Here is a 16,495-nt window from a genome sequence, read left to right as displayed (position 1 = left end):
ACAGCGGGCTGAGGGACTGCAGTTGCATTGTGCTTCAGGAAGTTCTGAGCGTGGGGAACAATGTGTGCAAAAATATTTAGAAGCAGGAGAGAGCTGGGTGAATTTTGCCAGGTTGGGCGGGTTGTCCCGAAAGTCTCTGTTTCTGAAGCTGCTGGAGCACTTGGTGCTGGCTCCTCATCGCCTTTCTGGAGCTCCATCTGCTGGAACCAGCTCTCCCATTCCAGAGAGACGCCGCACTGGGATCTAAAGGGATTCAGATGTTTCCAGCACTGTGCTACGAAGCGTTGAAAAGCATCTATCAGGATTTTGGCTAGTTTGTGGGAAAAGGTTACTATTCCCTTATTGCAGTTCACATTTTACTTAAATCAGTCCTTTAAAACCCCAGTGAAGCTCCCAGACAGTGTTTCCACAGATCTGAATTTGTGGTTTCTTTAGATGTCATGTATGTTTTGGGAATAGACTGAGATTATCAGATCATAGTTGGTGAAAAAATGATCTAGTGGAATGATTTGAACTGAAAAGTAAACAGATATTTGAGGAGGGGTGGTGAAAAATTATCTCCCTTTTAGAGATTTTCAGCTGTTGTCTTCAACTTGATAATAAAACTTTCAGTCATCTGTTGAGAAAAAACAATTGTAAGAAGAAAGTCTCAGTCTTAGGATGGCCATTCAGATGTATTTGACTCATTGGCTGGAGCCTCAGCTGTGCATCAAACAGAATGCAGTACTGAACTTGGATGTCATTTTATGTTTCTTTCTAATCAAAATTGCCATCCTGAACTGATGCAATCTTCTCACTGCATCTGCATTAAAACTTACTTTTTACCAGTCCTTGTTTGCTGTCAGAAAGTGAAAAATTGACAGAAAGATCCGAGCCTAACTGAATCCGAGTTCAACATCAGCCTCACATATTTTGGTTTTCCTTTGTTTTTTCTTCTCAGGTAGTTTGCAGGTTGTTTTTGCACTCTGAAATGGAGAGAATAATAACTGTTTTCTTCTTGAAGCCATTGTGCCAAAGAATAACTCCTTAAAAAGGCTTTGGCAATGCTGAGTGCCAAGACAACTTTTTACTGGTGCTTCTTTTTCTATTCTTGAGTATTGATTCAGTGGGCAGGTTCAAGAGAACTGTAAGGTGTATTGAAGTGCCATGCTTGATTTTTTATTTAATTGGAGAGAAAGTGGCATTGTTAGTGATCAAGGTGCTGTGAAGTATGCTTTGCAGATGACTTCTGAAGAATAAACTCAGGCTCTTGGAAGCTCTCAGGGAAATATAATCTGTAATGCCATGTAAAGCAATGATTAAAGGCAAAGCAACAATCCCCTATTTGTTCAAATATTTTGTGTCATTCCTATATATTATTTCTGCGGCATCATAAGATACTGTTTAGCAGTGGAATGATTAAAAAAAGCATGATTTTTTTTTTTAAAGTTGCAACAACACATGTTACAGAGTAATTTATTTTGAAAAGACTTTGTTTAGATTTAATGAAAAAAAAAACCAAAACAAAAAACCCAAACCCAACCAAATGAAATAAAACCAGATTAAAAAAAAAAAAAACAAACCAAAACCAAAAAACCCAAACCCAAACAAATGAAATAAAACCAAAGAAACATTTCAACTCACATGAAGTACTGCAGGAAAATGCTTTTTGGGCCAGAATGTGTATTCCATCCCGTCTAATTGATCACCACACTGAAGTCTGAAAAAAGTGAAGTGTAAGTCAGCATAAACAAATATAAACCAGACATGCCCAGGTAACTCTCTTGTTACATACCCAGCCTTTATCACTGCTGGGAGGTGCAGGATCCAATCAAAAGGGGGAATTGCCTGACATTCCTCACTAAATTTCAGAAGTAATACAGCTCTCTACCCTGACCTTGCAGTCCTTAGGAAAACAAATCTCACAGATTTTGTCTGGCTTTTTACCATGAACGCGGCAGAGTGAGTTTGCATTTTGCTTCATGCTTTATTTGTTTGTTTGCTGGGTACCTAAATGTGCTCAATATCATTGCATGGTAGTGGTCTAGTGCAGCTCTTGCTGATTTTTTTTTTTCTCATTAGTTTTAGTAATATGAGAATTAGACCTTTAAAAATTGAGAGTAACTATGTCAGAAGTGTAGGTGGACCAGAGGCAGTAAAACTGAAAAGTGAGAGGACTTGGAAAAAAGAGCAAGTAGATATTATAAAGTTGTCTAAAGACCCTTAAAATCCCCAAAAGGAATTATATCAATCACATGTGACCTTCAAAGTGACAAAGATTGTAGATCATCTGAATTTTAAAAAAGGAGCTATTAAAGCTTGCTAAACATTACTATGGTGTGATTTATGATGAAAATTTACTCCTAATTGCAGCAATCCTGTTAATTTCTGTAATGCTGAATATATTTATTTCAGTGTTCATCCTGTGTGAGGTAACTTTTTCTTTGTGCATTCCAGTAGATCAGTGCTGTTGCAGGATGTTTGGGCTTATTTTTGTAATATGCCAGACTGGATTGTGTGTCTTTTTATATATTTTCATTCTGTCTGATGCAGGCGGTTCTGCTGACTGGGAGTGCTCACCCACAGTGGTGCTTTTCACCCTCTGAGCAGTCATGGCAGCACAACAAGGAAAGGGAACAGGAGAAATGACACCACTACATTTTATTTGTCTGAACAAACCTATCTTAATGAATTTATTGCACTGTTTGCCCATTCAAATACAGGATGAGAACTGTGAGCCTAATGCAAACTAGATCCTGCTTGGTCCAAGTTAAATATGGTGGGACCAAGGGCAGAACATGAGTCTGACAATTCCCTGGTGCTGCTCACTGGGCTGCTTTGTCTCAACCCTTTGATTTGTGAGCTTTTGCTGGAATGGAAGAGCTTTTTAAAAGACCTTTGACATTGCTGAGGCATCAATAACTCAGTGATTTGAGAGCTGAATTAACCTCAAAAATAAATGGTGTCATACTCCATGTACAACTTGAAATACTATGAATTCCAGAATTGTATCACTGTTGTGTCTCTGTGCAGAATATTTGGAGAACATGAATGTTGAAACCTTTCCAGTTGCTTTGTTGTTGAAGTAATGGCATTTCTGTAGCACTGAGGAGCCTTAGACATGGGCCAGAAAAGTGTTCAGGAACACAGAAAGATAAATGCTGAGTTATTAACAGCTTGGCACATAGAACAGGAAGGGATATGGGAGAATTAATTTTCTTGCATTTACTTATTTGCTTTTGAATTATGAAGCTATTTCTGTATTGTCTGAAAACTGAATAGTAACAAATTATTGTGAGAACTGCTTATTTGTTCTTTTCATCCAAGATTATTTCTGATCTCATGTGGGTTTGGAAATGCTTGCAGAAGAAAAGAATTCTTCCCAAGTGTTGTGCTTTTTGTTCTCTTTGAATGTTGAGATTTTTTTCAGGCTGACCACTTGTAGTACGGTGTTGCTCAAAGAAGTCAACTATTTAGAAAAGTAGTAGTGGATTTAGGAATGACGTGGAGAACTGGAAAAGGCTAAAGGAAATAACCCCAGGTGCACCCTGATATCTCCTAATGTCCCTGTGATTATCCAGCCTTAGGAGAACAGAAAATGGTGTCATGGCAAGAATTTCCCTATTTCTATATCTTTTTGAAAACAGGCAGTGGGATTGACATTCTGGTGTCAGTGATGGTACCCTGGGATGTCAGCTGCTGAGCCTTTGCATGACAGAGGGCACAGGGAGGAACACCTGGGGACACAGCAGGGGCTGAAGACCCCCAGACTTTTTCCTGTTTAGACTGTGAGGGGATAAAAGCCCCAGGGGTTCCTTTGTTCGGAGTCCCTCCTCGGAGGCACTGGCTCAAGCTGTTATTTTGTTATTGCACCAAGATGAATCATTTTAAGGATTGTGACATCTGAGACTGTTACGGGAAACTTGAGGTCGAGCCTGTCTCACTGTGAGTGTGGGATGTGCAGCTGGGAAGGGGCTTTGGTCCCAGCTCAGGTGCTGGGACTGCCAGTGGCTCCTGGATGGTCAGACTGGGAAGTTTGCTTAACACTGAAACTGAGGCCTTTCAAATGGGCTTTGGGAGGCTTCTCACATCTGTGAATGGTTGAAGTGTTAGCACTGGTGAAGCTTAAATGGTGTTTGATTCTTTGTATTTTATTCTCCTCCTCCAAATGAAGTTATCCATGCACACAACCGCAGCTGACTTATGCAGATAAGGTAGATTTGGCAGAGAAATGCATCCATATTTTAGGATATGACTGATTTAACTTGCTTTTAATGTTTCACAGTACTGAAGGAGCTCTTGAATTACTATTAAAAGCATTACTACAAAGGCACAAACCTCAGACTTACCTTTCTTTGAAAAGTTCTGATAATTACTGAGGCTGAGCATTTTAGCATTTTGCACAGTATAAGGTTCAAGATGCTTTTTTTATTGAAGAAATCTGTAAAACCCAGTGACAAATCACAAAGCTTATGCACTGCAAACTCGTAGTAAGAAACCAGTCAACATCATGCACACAATGAAATAAGATTATGCATAAATATGGTAACTCCCGTGCTCAAAAATCGTGTTTCTCTTTCCTTTTGACAATGGAAAATATAATTATTTTTTTAAGATGCTTTACTGTTCATTAGTATTAGAGATTTTGGTTTTGCTTTTTTCTGCTTATTCATTTTGTTTAATACTACTGTTGACATAAAAGGGATATATATGGTGCTTAAGTAAAAGGGGCGTTGCCTGGGATATTCCAAAGAACTGTGTTTCCAGCTAGAGACAATGGGGATGCAGTGGAGTAAGGAGAGCAGTTCTTGCTGCAACTCTCAGGATATGCTGTGGTTGTGATTTGTGAAGCAACCCCACTCATGGTCCCGGGGGCAGAGAACAGCGATTTCATGAATAACAAAACCACAAGAAGAACCATATGACTGTCCTTGCAAAACCTGCTGCCCAAAAGCAAGAAAGGAAAGAACCTTGTAAAACCTGCAGGGAAATGGCCTAAATGTGGAAATATTTCAGATCTGAGTTTTTTACATTTGCTTTCTTTAGTTAAAAGAAAACGTGTGTATGTGGGGAAGGAGAGGTTGCATACTGCAGGTTGTCTGAGCATATAGTTGTTCCTAGAGCTGTGGTATTCAAATAAAAACCTGCCAAATCAAGTCTTGAAGAACTTGTCAGAGACAGCCAGAGCCTTCACCATACAGGGCTTTAAGGACTATTTGGAGAATGCAGTATTAATTAGAAATTGTACAAACAGCTAGTGAGAATGATGAACAACCTTTTCAGAGTAGCCTGTGATCCTGCCATGGAACCAACCAGGTTAATTTAAGTTGTAACCGGTAGTTATTCCCAACTAGGGATAAAAAACCCAGTAATGTCTTTTATCTCCTGCTGTGGCCCAGGTACACAATGCTGTTAGGAACATGTAATGGAGTCATTATTGGGGCAGCCTGTGGATCTGTTACAGAAATTTTTGTACCAAATGCAGCACAGGCTTTTCTATACAGGATGCCATAAAACCAGCAAGAGATTTAATCAGGTATGTTAATGGATTCCGAGTATCTTCCTGGAATTGTCCTTTGCTGGTTTATCATTTTTGGGTCTTCCTTCTGCAGTGTATGTCTTCATTATTGGTACTGCTTTGGGTAATCTAGCAAACAGATAATTTCTGCCATTAGATGCTCTTGGAGAAACTAATTTATGTAAGTAGATCATCGCTGATCAACTTCCACAGTCCAGCTCTTGTAATGAGTGGAAGGACTGGTAATTCTGCTTGTAGTTGTGTACAGGGCTGGTACAGCTGATGTGCCAGCAAAGCAGTTCAGGAAAATTCAGTGTTGCATTTTGGGCAAAATCAGCCAGATGCACTCACTCCACTGATTAAATTGTTAGTGCCAGCTCGTCTCATTTTCCATGGCATTAAAGAGAGATCGTTACAAAGAGTGTGTAAAGTCTCAGTTCCTCCCAAAGGTACAGGAACTAACAAGAAGCAGCAGTTTGGCTGCTGGATTGGAGCCTGTTTCGTGGAGAATCCTTGCTGGGAAGAAGCACTTGCTTGTGTCTCTCGCCTGCGTGGTTCTCACGTTTGCAGCAATTACTGCCTGAGTGCCGCCTGTCAGCTGCTCTCGTTTGGCTCTCCGTTCTGGTTCGCAGCTTTCTGATGTGGGCCACTGCCACATGCAGTAATTCTTGTTGTTTCAGGTCTGTAATTACAAGGGTATTTGGCTTCTGCCTGGTCTGGACAGCAGAAAAGGTGGCTGATGCTGCTGCTCATTCCAGACGGGTCTGTAGCTCAGCGATAGGAGGGGCTGGCGGCTGCCAGCCTACATTAGAGGTATCCAGCTGCATTTGGATCCAGTGGCACACGAGCCTGGTGTGGCACGGGCCGGTTCCGAATGGCTGGTTTGTGGGATGCGGCCGGGGGATTAGCGATGCTCTGTTCCCGTGGCTGTGTCCAATCGCAGAGTGGTGCCGCAGGCAGGCGCTGCCCTGCGCGCCCGCCGGGGCTGTCACTCGCCGCTGGCTCAGGAGCACCGGGTGCTGCTGATGTTCGAGCCTGAAAGCTGAGTGGGCTTACAATGACTATGTCAGAACACGCAGGACACTCAGCAGAGGGGTGAGTAGCAGCACACAGCACTTTGCGTTTGGCTTAGAGGCAGTTCTGATCCTGCTGTTGGAAGCAGGAGGGAATCTGCAGCCCACTGAAGCATGACTAATCAGTTTGCTAAAATGCTGAGCACCCTCGAGTTTAAAGTATTTCTGCCCTATTGTTAACAGTGGCAAGCGATGGTTTGTAGCATTTATGTGAGGTGTGTATTTTGCCCAGGTCTTAAGCCCTTGACTCGGGAGCTGCATCCTGTGGCAGGTTTCCTTGGACTGTGAGGGAAATGTGCTGCTTGTGTTTCTGCTGCTGCTGTGGGTAGCAGTGTGTATTGTTATTCCAGAAAAGATGCCAAGTAATTATAGTATCTTATTTCTGCTTTGAGCTTCAGCAGTGGTTTATTATTTGTCATCTTTCTGTTTCAAAGGAGCATTTTGAAAAGGTTTATTTGTATTGAATGGGGTAATTCTGCTGCATGACAAGAAATGAAAAAACAAAAAACCCAGGTAAAATGCTAATAGTCTAAATATTTTAAAACAGGTGAAGATGTGCTTTATTCTTGTTAAATATGTTACTTGGTTCAGGGACACAGATTTAAATCCAGGAAGGTAGGAGTTTTAATACAATAGGCAGTAATTGACCAAGTTTTAATTATTAAGCAGGGCTCAGAATAGCTCAGAATAGGCAGACATGATACTGCATTTTGTATGAGGCGGATGCCAAAACTTGGTTAATCAATGCTTGCAAAGCACTCGCAGAGTGTCTTGGGTGCAAAAGGATTTGCAGTGTAGCTGAAGTTGTGATGACAAAGCCACTAGGAACAGCATCACATAGTGTTTCTCTCAAATTTAAAGTCCTGCTTTTTGTATATATAATTATACTCTTTATTTCTTTGCAGTCATTATTTGTGAAACCAAAACCAAACCACTGCTGAAGTGGGTGGTTATTACTGATGCTATCTGCTTGTGCTGTGCTCCCCTGCCTTTCCTTAAGATGTTATCAGGACTTTGGTTTTCCTTTCAGCATTCTGTGTTGTGCTACTTTTTAAGGAGCTAACACAGTTTCTAAGTCACAAGATAGATCACATTAGTTAGAGCTGCTCAGAATCAGAAACATGGTGAGGATTGGTTTGTATTTTGTTGGAGGATGTCTTGTGCATGTGTGCAGTGTGGCTTTTTGATCATTAGATGCAGATGTTTCAACTGTCCTAACACTGGCTAGGTGACCTTAATTTCATTAGTGCAAGGCTTTATTGTTTCTTTTGTGGATTTTTTTTTTTTTTTGTCCAGCAGTTCTGGTGGTGATGAACTTGGGCCAAACTAACTCAGCTGGTCTGTATTATCCTGTTGCCAGTAACGCTAAAGACCAGCTGAGAAGCCTTGTGACAGGTCAGGCTGACATCTGAATGTTGTAAAGGAGAAAAGTACAGCCAGAGTAAGTCACTGAGAGTCTTCTGACTTTGAGATACCACAGTAGTTTTTTTTGAGTGCAGTGGCACTTCTTAGAGACACAGATGTTCCCACAAACATGCACAATGGGAAATTTTAACCCACCTGTGAGTTTGCAGAGGTTTGTTGTTCAGGCACCACTCTGAGCATGAGCTGGATGAAGGCAGCAGTTGGTGTCATATTCAGATGCAGATTGACAGTGTCTCATCCTTAAAGTGATAACATGATCATGATGTCACCAGCTGGAGTCTGGCAGCCTTACCATGAGATGTGCATTGTCACCCAGTGCTCCTGTGCTCCTGGTACCTGAGCTCATCAAATTGCTGTGCTCTCATGTGACTAATTCAGCATGTCCAGGTTCTTACCATAAAGTATGTGGAGTCTGGGTTGGGGTTGTTTTTTTTTTTTTTTCAGAAAATGAAACACTTCATTGCTTTTCACATGTTACTTGGTGAAAGCATAGCTTAAAAAACCTCAAGAACCCAAATCCACAAGCATAATAGGAGTCACTTTCACTTTTTGCAATCACTAAAGATAAAATAGCAGGTTATGCAAGGGAATAAATCTGGAAGTGAGGAAGGAGTGTTCAAATGCAGCAGTAATGCACTGGTAGAAGGAGAACAGATGTGCTGAGCTTATTATCTCTTCTGGCAGGTCATCTACATCAGACCTCAACGTGGCACTGCGTGAATGTATGGCAGCTCTGGATTTATTTCTTAACAACAAGTTCTCGGATGCTTTGGCTTCTCTACAAGCAAAGTAAGTTGATAAGACTTCCTACTTTTTCTCTGTTTAATTTTCTTTGCTTCACCATCTCTCAGGAGATTTTGACCAGACGTCTGGTTCTCTCTTAATAGTTGATAAGTCTGTATGGTTTTGGTTCAGAAGGGAGGGGTAAGTTAATGTGTTAAGTTTTGGGGAAGACTGATAAGTGCTTTACCTTTTTGTGAGTAAATAAAACCTTGTTATTTACTCACACAAGTGTAAAACACTTATCTAAAATTATAGTATTCATGTCCTCAGCTGTAATGCAGTATGTGAGATTCTTCCTCTTGGAAGAGTAAAAACCATGTTCTGTCACATTTTATTTTTGTCTCCTTTCCCATATTTTTCTGCACACTGTGAGAATCTGAATAGTTATAGTTATGTTTCTAAATGAGCAACTGGCCATCACTTGAAGGTTTGAGAAACACTGGGTATGAACACTTTCTTAGTTGTTGTAACTACTTGCAGAAACTTTCTCACAGCTTATTTTGCAATTCACTGTTGTGGTCATGCACTGAGTTTCCTAATTATGTTGCACCCCGACTTGTAATGAGTGGCCCAGCTGCAAGCAGTGAGGTCATGAAATAGTTCCTAAAAATTGTTGTGTCTTTATAATGTCTGTGATCTGTCATACCCTGTCCTGAAGTTACCTGTGTTCTTGGCTTGTTGAAGTCTGTGGTTAATTTAAATTTCTCCTCCACCCACCCAATTTGCTCCATTTATTTTGAGCCACCAGCAAATTGCATCATGCCTTATTTCAGGACACTGAAATATGAAAGAATTAAAATTTATAGTGTGTATTTGATATACACCAGGGGTAACTACAATGAATGCTACATATCTCTTTTGCTGAGGTATCAGCCTCATATTTGATGCCAGAATCTCTAGTTTAGCCATGGAAATACATTCTGGGAAAGATATTAATGATAAATTGCAGCATCAGCTGTATAAATAATGCTGGGTTTATTCACAGCAAAGTTCTTTAGCGTTTATATATCATCAGAAGGTCTAATAAAAATGGTAAGAAGAATAACTGTATTTTCATTAAATCCTGACAGTAAAGCCCCTGTGCCCATCTGGGAAGGCTCACTCAGTGCTTAGCATAAAATAAGGGGATATTTTATTGCAGCAGGTTTCCAAAACACTGCAAAAGCTAGTGAGGCTGTGGGTTGTTTTTTTTCTGTAAATCCATTTGTCTTCTGTTGCATATGGTTTTCATTCAGCTTTTGTAGGGCTTTGCAGAACATATTTCATGAGCTGATTCTCTTTTTGTACCTGACTCTATTCCACACTGCAAAACCATTTTGAAACTAATTTTTCATGTTAGCCTGTTGTTATGAGGAGGCCCTTATTCCTGTTGCCTTTGGCAGTGAGGGAAATAGAGACTTATGATCTTTGTGAGTGCAATGAAGAAACAGAATGCTGAATTTCCCCACAGATGAAATCCATTATGGACACACTCCATCTCTTCAGGAATGAGAAGAGTTGTAGAGTGGGCACATGTGGTAGTCTTGAGTACAGAGCCACCAGTTCCTCACTGTTCCCTTTTGGTGTGCCGAGATTTGAAATTAGTTTTCACAGTCCATAAATGTATTATCAGTGTTTAGAGAAATGCTTCTCAGTTTTTACATGCTTGTGGAAAATGTAACATCTTAGATTTTTGTGGCTTTAATGCTTCTGGTGTACTGTAGCAGAGGACATACTCTGCTCTGTATTACATTAATGCAGATTCGCTAAATTACTCGCATTTGACTTCCACAATAAGTGTATTTTCAACTAATTTGTACCATGTGAAACTGACAGCAGATTTGGCACAATGTGTGAGGCTTAAAATCAGAAGAGCTTTCCTAGCAGTTTAAAAATAAATATCTGAGGATGGTGTCTAGACTTGTGTTGAGGTAAAGCTCTTTTTTTCCTGTTAGAAAAGCAAATCCATCACAAAGAAAAACAAATCCATTATAAAGAGATCTCATTTCATAGAAAAAATACATCTGGTGTTTTTGCCTTATGTTATATAACTTTTCTTGTTTCCTGAACTACCTTTTAGCTTTTAGAGTCAGTTGTCATTATTATTAACAATCATTGTACAATAGTGGGTTCTGATTATGTTGTGCTTTCTGCAGTAAGTTTAATTAAATTTATCTTTTATATGGAGTACTCACACTGCATCTAAGAACTCTTAAGAAATTCCCAAAGTTCAGTCACCAAGCCCAGCAGTGATTTTCAATATGTAGTGTGTTAACTGTTAGCATGCATAACACTGAAACTGCCCAATCACTGGAGCAGGAAAAAAAATCTCATCTTCCTTCTCAGCCCTGAGACATGCAGTAAATCCATTAAATGCTGACTGGATTTTAGCCCTTGTGTAATTGCAAACAGACAATAATAAATTAAGGGTTGATTCTGGTGAGATGTCCCTTTCCCTTCCCAAGACAAATGCTTAATATTTTAATAATTATCCTGAAGGAAAACATGGCATAATCACCTGATAGTCTGGTGATATCAGATCCATTGGGAGAATGGTAAATAAGATAAATTCCTGACAGAATTCTCTGGACCATTGGATGAGGTGCACCACATGTGTTGCTGATTGCAATATTAAAGGAATAATACGACAATGATTCATTCCAGGCAGTTGACTTTATTCTGAAAATAGACTCCAGAAAGCACTTGGTGTTGTTTGGTGGAATGTTAATTCTGGAACGAGTGTGCTTTGAAAGCTTTCCCTGGGAGCTGATCTCCCAAAGATCAGGTGTGATTGTCAAATGGAGACTGGTGAAAGAATAGGGGGAAGCACACCCAGGTAGACTGAAGCTCTAGATGGTGCTTGGATAAATATGTTGCTCAAAGCTTGGGTTATCTATTTATTGTAAGGAATTTCATGAACGAGAGCAAGGTTGTTATTTCTAGGGAGTTTATCTTTTTATACCTGAGGAAGAACACAACTTTTATAGTCTTTGTAAATAAATTGATTGCAAGTAAAACCTAACACAATTGTTGGTTTCACTTCTTTGCTGGATGAACTTAGCAGATTCTGAACTTTGGAAAATGGCTTTGGTTAAAAAGGCTCAAGGATTCTCTTGTTGAAGCACAGCTTTTTGTCTTGGGCCATCCTGGTGGTTTGTGCTAGCAAGGGAGCTGTGGTGGTGGCTGACTAGAGGGATCATTGCTGGTTGTTAATTTATTGCTACTGGAGAATCTTGCAGGAAAAGTGTTTTTATCAGAAAATGTCGGTTCATCAAATTGGAGCATTTCTGTGAAAGCCTGTGCCATGGGTCTAGTGGGCTGTTCAGACATTGGTGGGACCTGGGATCAAAGATGAGGAAAGCCTTCGGGCCCCTTGTGACCACGTTCTCCTGATGCAGGAGATTTAGGCATTGATTTGGGCATTGATCTTTCACTCTTTACTCCTCTTGGATGAACAGATTGTTGACTGGTCTGTGGAGTGTCTTTCTCATTCTGTGCTGTTGGATTTGTTTTAAGTGTTGGAAGCATCTTGATACTAAATCAACATATGGATTTGAATCTGAGGTTTCTGTAACTTAGGAATGCATGTCCTGTCTGCTGGATTACTTTAAAGGATCTACAGAAAATATTTTGAGTGCTATTTTTCATGAGAGATTACCAGCCCTGGGTTAATTCTGAGGTCAAACCAAGCCAACGTGTTTGATTTTCATACTTCAGCTGGAAAGCTGTGACTGTTCTCACTTAAGCACTTGTTTTAGAGCAGGAATAAAAGTGTTCTTCAGCAGCTCCAAGAAAGGGCAGTTCTGCAAGATGACAATGATTGCACCATAGTTGGAGAAGGGGCATGTGGCAGAACTCCATAACTGCCTGAAGATATTGCTTATAATCCTCTTATTCAGTCATGTGATACCAACTGCTGGGATAAGTCATTAATCACAATATTAGTTGCATTCATCTCATACAGGCTTGTTAACTCCAACAATGTCCTGAGGAAATTGCTGCTGAGGAATCAAAAGAAGAAAAGTAAAAAGATAACAAGCTTCATTCTGTATCCATCCATATGAAACCCAGGCCTTAAAACTCCTGGGAATATGCCAGGATGTAGCTTGCAACTTTAATTGAATGGTTAATAGAAATAGCATAGATAAGTTGCATTTCTGCCTCCATCCCCACCACTGAAATAAAAAGAACAAATTTGAATGTTGCTAAATACCAGTTGGCTAATAATAGATATTAATTATTATCTCCTTTAAATATTAGAAGTAAAATAGATGAAACCATTGATTAGGGAAGGGGTGGTTTGGTTTCAGAAACAAATTACTGGAGAGGGAAATTCTTCTTCACCACATGTATGTGAAAAGTACCAGTTTTCCTTTTAGTGCAGTGAATTTAATATTTATCTGCTTTGCTTTAGAAAGCAAATTTCTGTAATTTTGAAAGGGTACTATTTCAGTCACTTCCCTGTGCTTTGAATTTGAGCCTCTGGAAGGGTTTTAGTTTAGTAAACACAAGATGAAGTGTGTTTTTCTGTGCTCAGTGAGGCTTATGAAAAATCTAATGAACAGAAACACTTCATCAGGCGGGCATTTTAGTGTGTTCATTCTTTTCTACTTTACATTATCAGTCTACTGAAAGAATCATGATTTATGAGGCCAAGAAAGAGCTGTCCTAACTCCATTGGATTTTAAAGTAATTTCTCCATTATCTGTCTGTTCTTCTGAGCTTGCAAATGAGATGGATGGTAGCATAGTCTGGGGCTTATAGCACTTATGGCACCAGGATATTTCCCAAAACAGCTTTTCTGCTGGATTGGTTTAGATGGTGAGGGCAAGTAGGAATTAAGGACAGCCACAGAGCACAGACTGCAGTGAAGTTTAAAGATGTGTACTGCAAATTCCTTCAGTACAGCCATCCTGCTCTGTGCCCTGTGTGTTGGAAAAAGCAGCCCTTTGTCATCAGTGTGAGGATTGGGAAGAATCAGGCCCAAGCCACCACAGTGAATTATTAGATCATTGATTAATGTGAGATGATCTGAAATTATCCATTAAATTTTCTTTCAGTTCAGTGCAGATACCACAACTTAGGGAGACAGGTGTATTTCTGGGGTGAGAAATTACATCGATTGAGGTGTCTTTAAAGTCTGGCTTTTCTCCTTAAAAAACCCTACAGAATAAGAGGAGATGTGTTTGGAAAGCACATCAGAAAGTCATGTTCTCAGGGAGGGCCATTTTGAATGACTCCAAGGATACAGACTCTACAACTTTTCTGGATGACATGTGCCATTGCACGGTCACCCTGATGGTAAAATGTGCTTCCTGATGTTCAGCCAGAGCCTCCTGTGCTTCATGTTGTGCCCATTGCCTCTGATCCTGTCCCTGGGCACCAGTGACAAGAGCCTGCCTCTGTCCTCTTTGCTTCTTCCCCTCAGGTATTTCTATATATTATAGGAGCCCCCTGAGCTTTCTCTTCTCCAGCCAGAACAGCTCCAGCTTTCTTGGCCTTTCCTCATAGGAGAGATGTTCCAGTCCCTTAATCATCCTCACCACCCTGCTCCTGAGTGTGTCCATGCACTGAGGAGCCCAGAGCTGGGCACAGCACTCCAGGTAGGCTCTCACCAGTGCTGTGCAGAGGGGAAGGAGCCCCTCTCTCATCCTGCTGGCAGCAACACTCCTCTTAATGCAGCCCTATCTTATCAAGAGCACGTTGTTGGTGCACCACTTTCTCCTTGAAAGAAAAAGAAAATGAAGAAGCACCTGAAGTAAACGCATTGAGAACAGGTGTGCTGAGGGTGGAGATTTTGAAAGGATATCCTTGTTTGACTGCAAGTATTTTTGAGTATTCCCTGCAATACAGAGCTATCTGATCTGTTCTAGAGTGTAAACAACTGAAATAGCAACTGTTGCTCCTTAACAATATTTGTCTTAAGTCGTGCTATTTGTCAGGGTGGATTAGCAAGGTCTACAGAGAGTTTCTATGTGAGGAATTTATCTGAGCTTGCCCTTCAACATATTTCTCAAGTCGTCCTTATTAGACCTCTGTGCCTGAAGATATTTTGATTCACTTGCAGAGAATTATGCCAGGTGAATGTTCTAAATGTGTGCAATATACAAAACCTCTTTGCTGTCAGCGGAAAGGTGCCAGCAATGGCTGTACATAGGAATTAATTGTTTTCCTTGCACCAATGCCAAAGTTTTTTACTTTCTGCCAACGTGGCACTGTCTGAAACCCTACAGAATAATATTTAATTTGAACAGATTGAGGTGGAGGGTTGGCAGAAGGGGAGAGGAGAAAAAAGCTGTAGTTTTTTATACAGACTCTAATGCTTCTGGTGAGAAGATCTGTTTCAAGGAGATTCTATTTTGGCCATGGTTATAGTATTGTGTTCCTTATCTCCTTGAGCCTGTACTGAGTAACTGTCCAAAATTAGAAGAATATCAGCTGGATTTGTGTCATATGTTGGAGCATTCATTAGGCAATAAAAAAACCCCCCACCAAAATAAGTCCCACCATGATTCTATTGTTTCTGAATGGTGAGCCATGTGGATAATTCCTGTGCTTTGTTTGTTAAATATCTATCCTCCGCTCAGAACTGATGCATTTTAGCAGAGTATGTAGAACTATAGACATGATTTCTTGTACAAATCTCAATCTATTACTGTTTCTTGATTATTTTGTGTGTCCTTTGTGTTTGATTTCTAGCTCATTTAGACGTTGTTCCCATGAGGCTGATATATTTCTAGAATTGGATTTGTATCTGCTTTTTAAAAGCAATGATACAGTCAAACCAGCTGTGCTCTGCAGAACTAAAGTTCTTGTTTTCTTGCAGAACTAAAGACAGCATGTATCATGCCCTGACCTATGCCACCATACTGGAGATGCAAGCTATGATGACATTTGATCCTCAGGACATACTGAATGCAGGGAACACAATGAAGGAAGCTCAAGCCACCTGTCAAAGGTAAGACTGGAGCAATTCCATCAGTAAATAGTTCCTTCTTGAGAAAGTTTTGAAAGACTACTGGATACAAAAGGAAAGGTAATCTTAGAAAAATCACAGGAAAACTGAGGTTGGAAGGGCATCAGGAGGTCATTTGGCCCAGTCTCCTGCTCAGAGGAAGATCGCAGCACATAAATGAGAGTGTTCAGCAGTGTAGTCTTGAAAACCTCAGTTTACCACAATATCTGATTTTTCTTGTCAATTGGAATTTGTCCTACCTGTAGTCCTGGTTCTGCAGTGTTTGGAAGTTGTTTACAATGTTCAAACACTGCAGAATGTTCCCATGGGTGATGGTTGTACTGCAGTTGTCTGAGTCAACTTTTGCACCCACATTCACCCATACACACAAAAAATAAATCAAAACGCCCCCTTATCCCCTCTCCTTCATCAAGATAGATTTCTGTGCACAAAGGGTAAGAGACAGATCCCAGAGGACCACGTTGGCTAAGTTCTCTGTGGACTGTGCTGAAGTTTGTGTGTGTGGTGAGATAACAGGGGGCTGGTGAGCACTGGAGGCACGTTAGAGACTGTGTGGGAGGCTGGAGGATGGTTCTCTGTTGTTGATGCACCTTCTTCAGAGTGACCAAACTGACTTTTTGCAGATTTAGGAAGAAATCTACTGTAGCTGATTCTATCAACAACCTTGTGCATAGGCAAAGCCTTGAACACTTCACTGAAGGTAACATCTTTTACATAGGCAATGTTTTCCTTTTTTATTTATGCAGTTTGAATCCTGTAGAA

At 40.4% G+C, this 16,495-nt stretch overlaps 1 protein-coding gene across 1 annotated transcript in view; it reads left to right on the top strand.

The window, feature by feature from the left end:
* The window catches only part of TTC39A (tetratricopeptide repeat domain 39A), a 43,932-nt gene that overhangs the window by 1,070 nt on the left and 26,367 nt on the right, over window positions 1-16,495 (top strand). Inside the window, exons 2-4 of the mRNA XM_041483157.1 lie at window positions 8,680-8,784; window positions 15,584-15,715; window positions 16,357-16,433. Of these exons, the coding sequence (XP_041339091.1) occupies window positions 8,720-8,784; window positions 15,584-15,715; window positions 16,357-16,433 (274 nt within the window). The 5' untranslated portion in view covers window positions 8,680-8,719. The remainder of the gene's footprint in view (window positions 1-8,679; window positions 8,785-15,583; window positions 15,716-16,356; window positions 16,434-16,495) is intronic.

Source organism: Pyrgilauda ruficollis, unplaced genomic scaffold, assembly GCF_017590135.1.
Source record: "Pyrgilauda ruficollis isolate IOZ18807 unplaced genomic scaffold, ASM1759013v1 scaffold6, whole genome shotgun sequence".
NCBI lineage: Eukaryota > Metazoa > Chordata > Aves > Passeriformes > Passeridae > Pyrgilauda > Pyrgilauda ruficollis.
The sequence above is the reverse complement of the archived record's forward strand: the minus strand, read 5'-3'. Positions and strand labels throughout refer to the sequence as shown.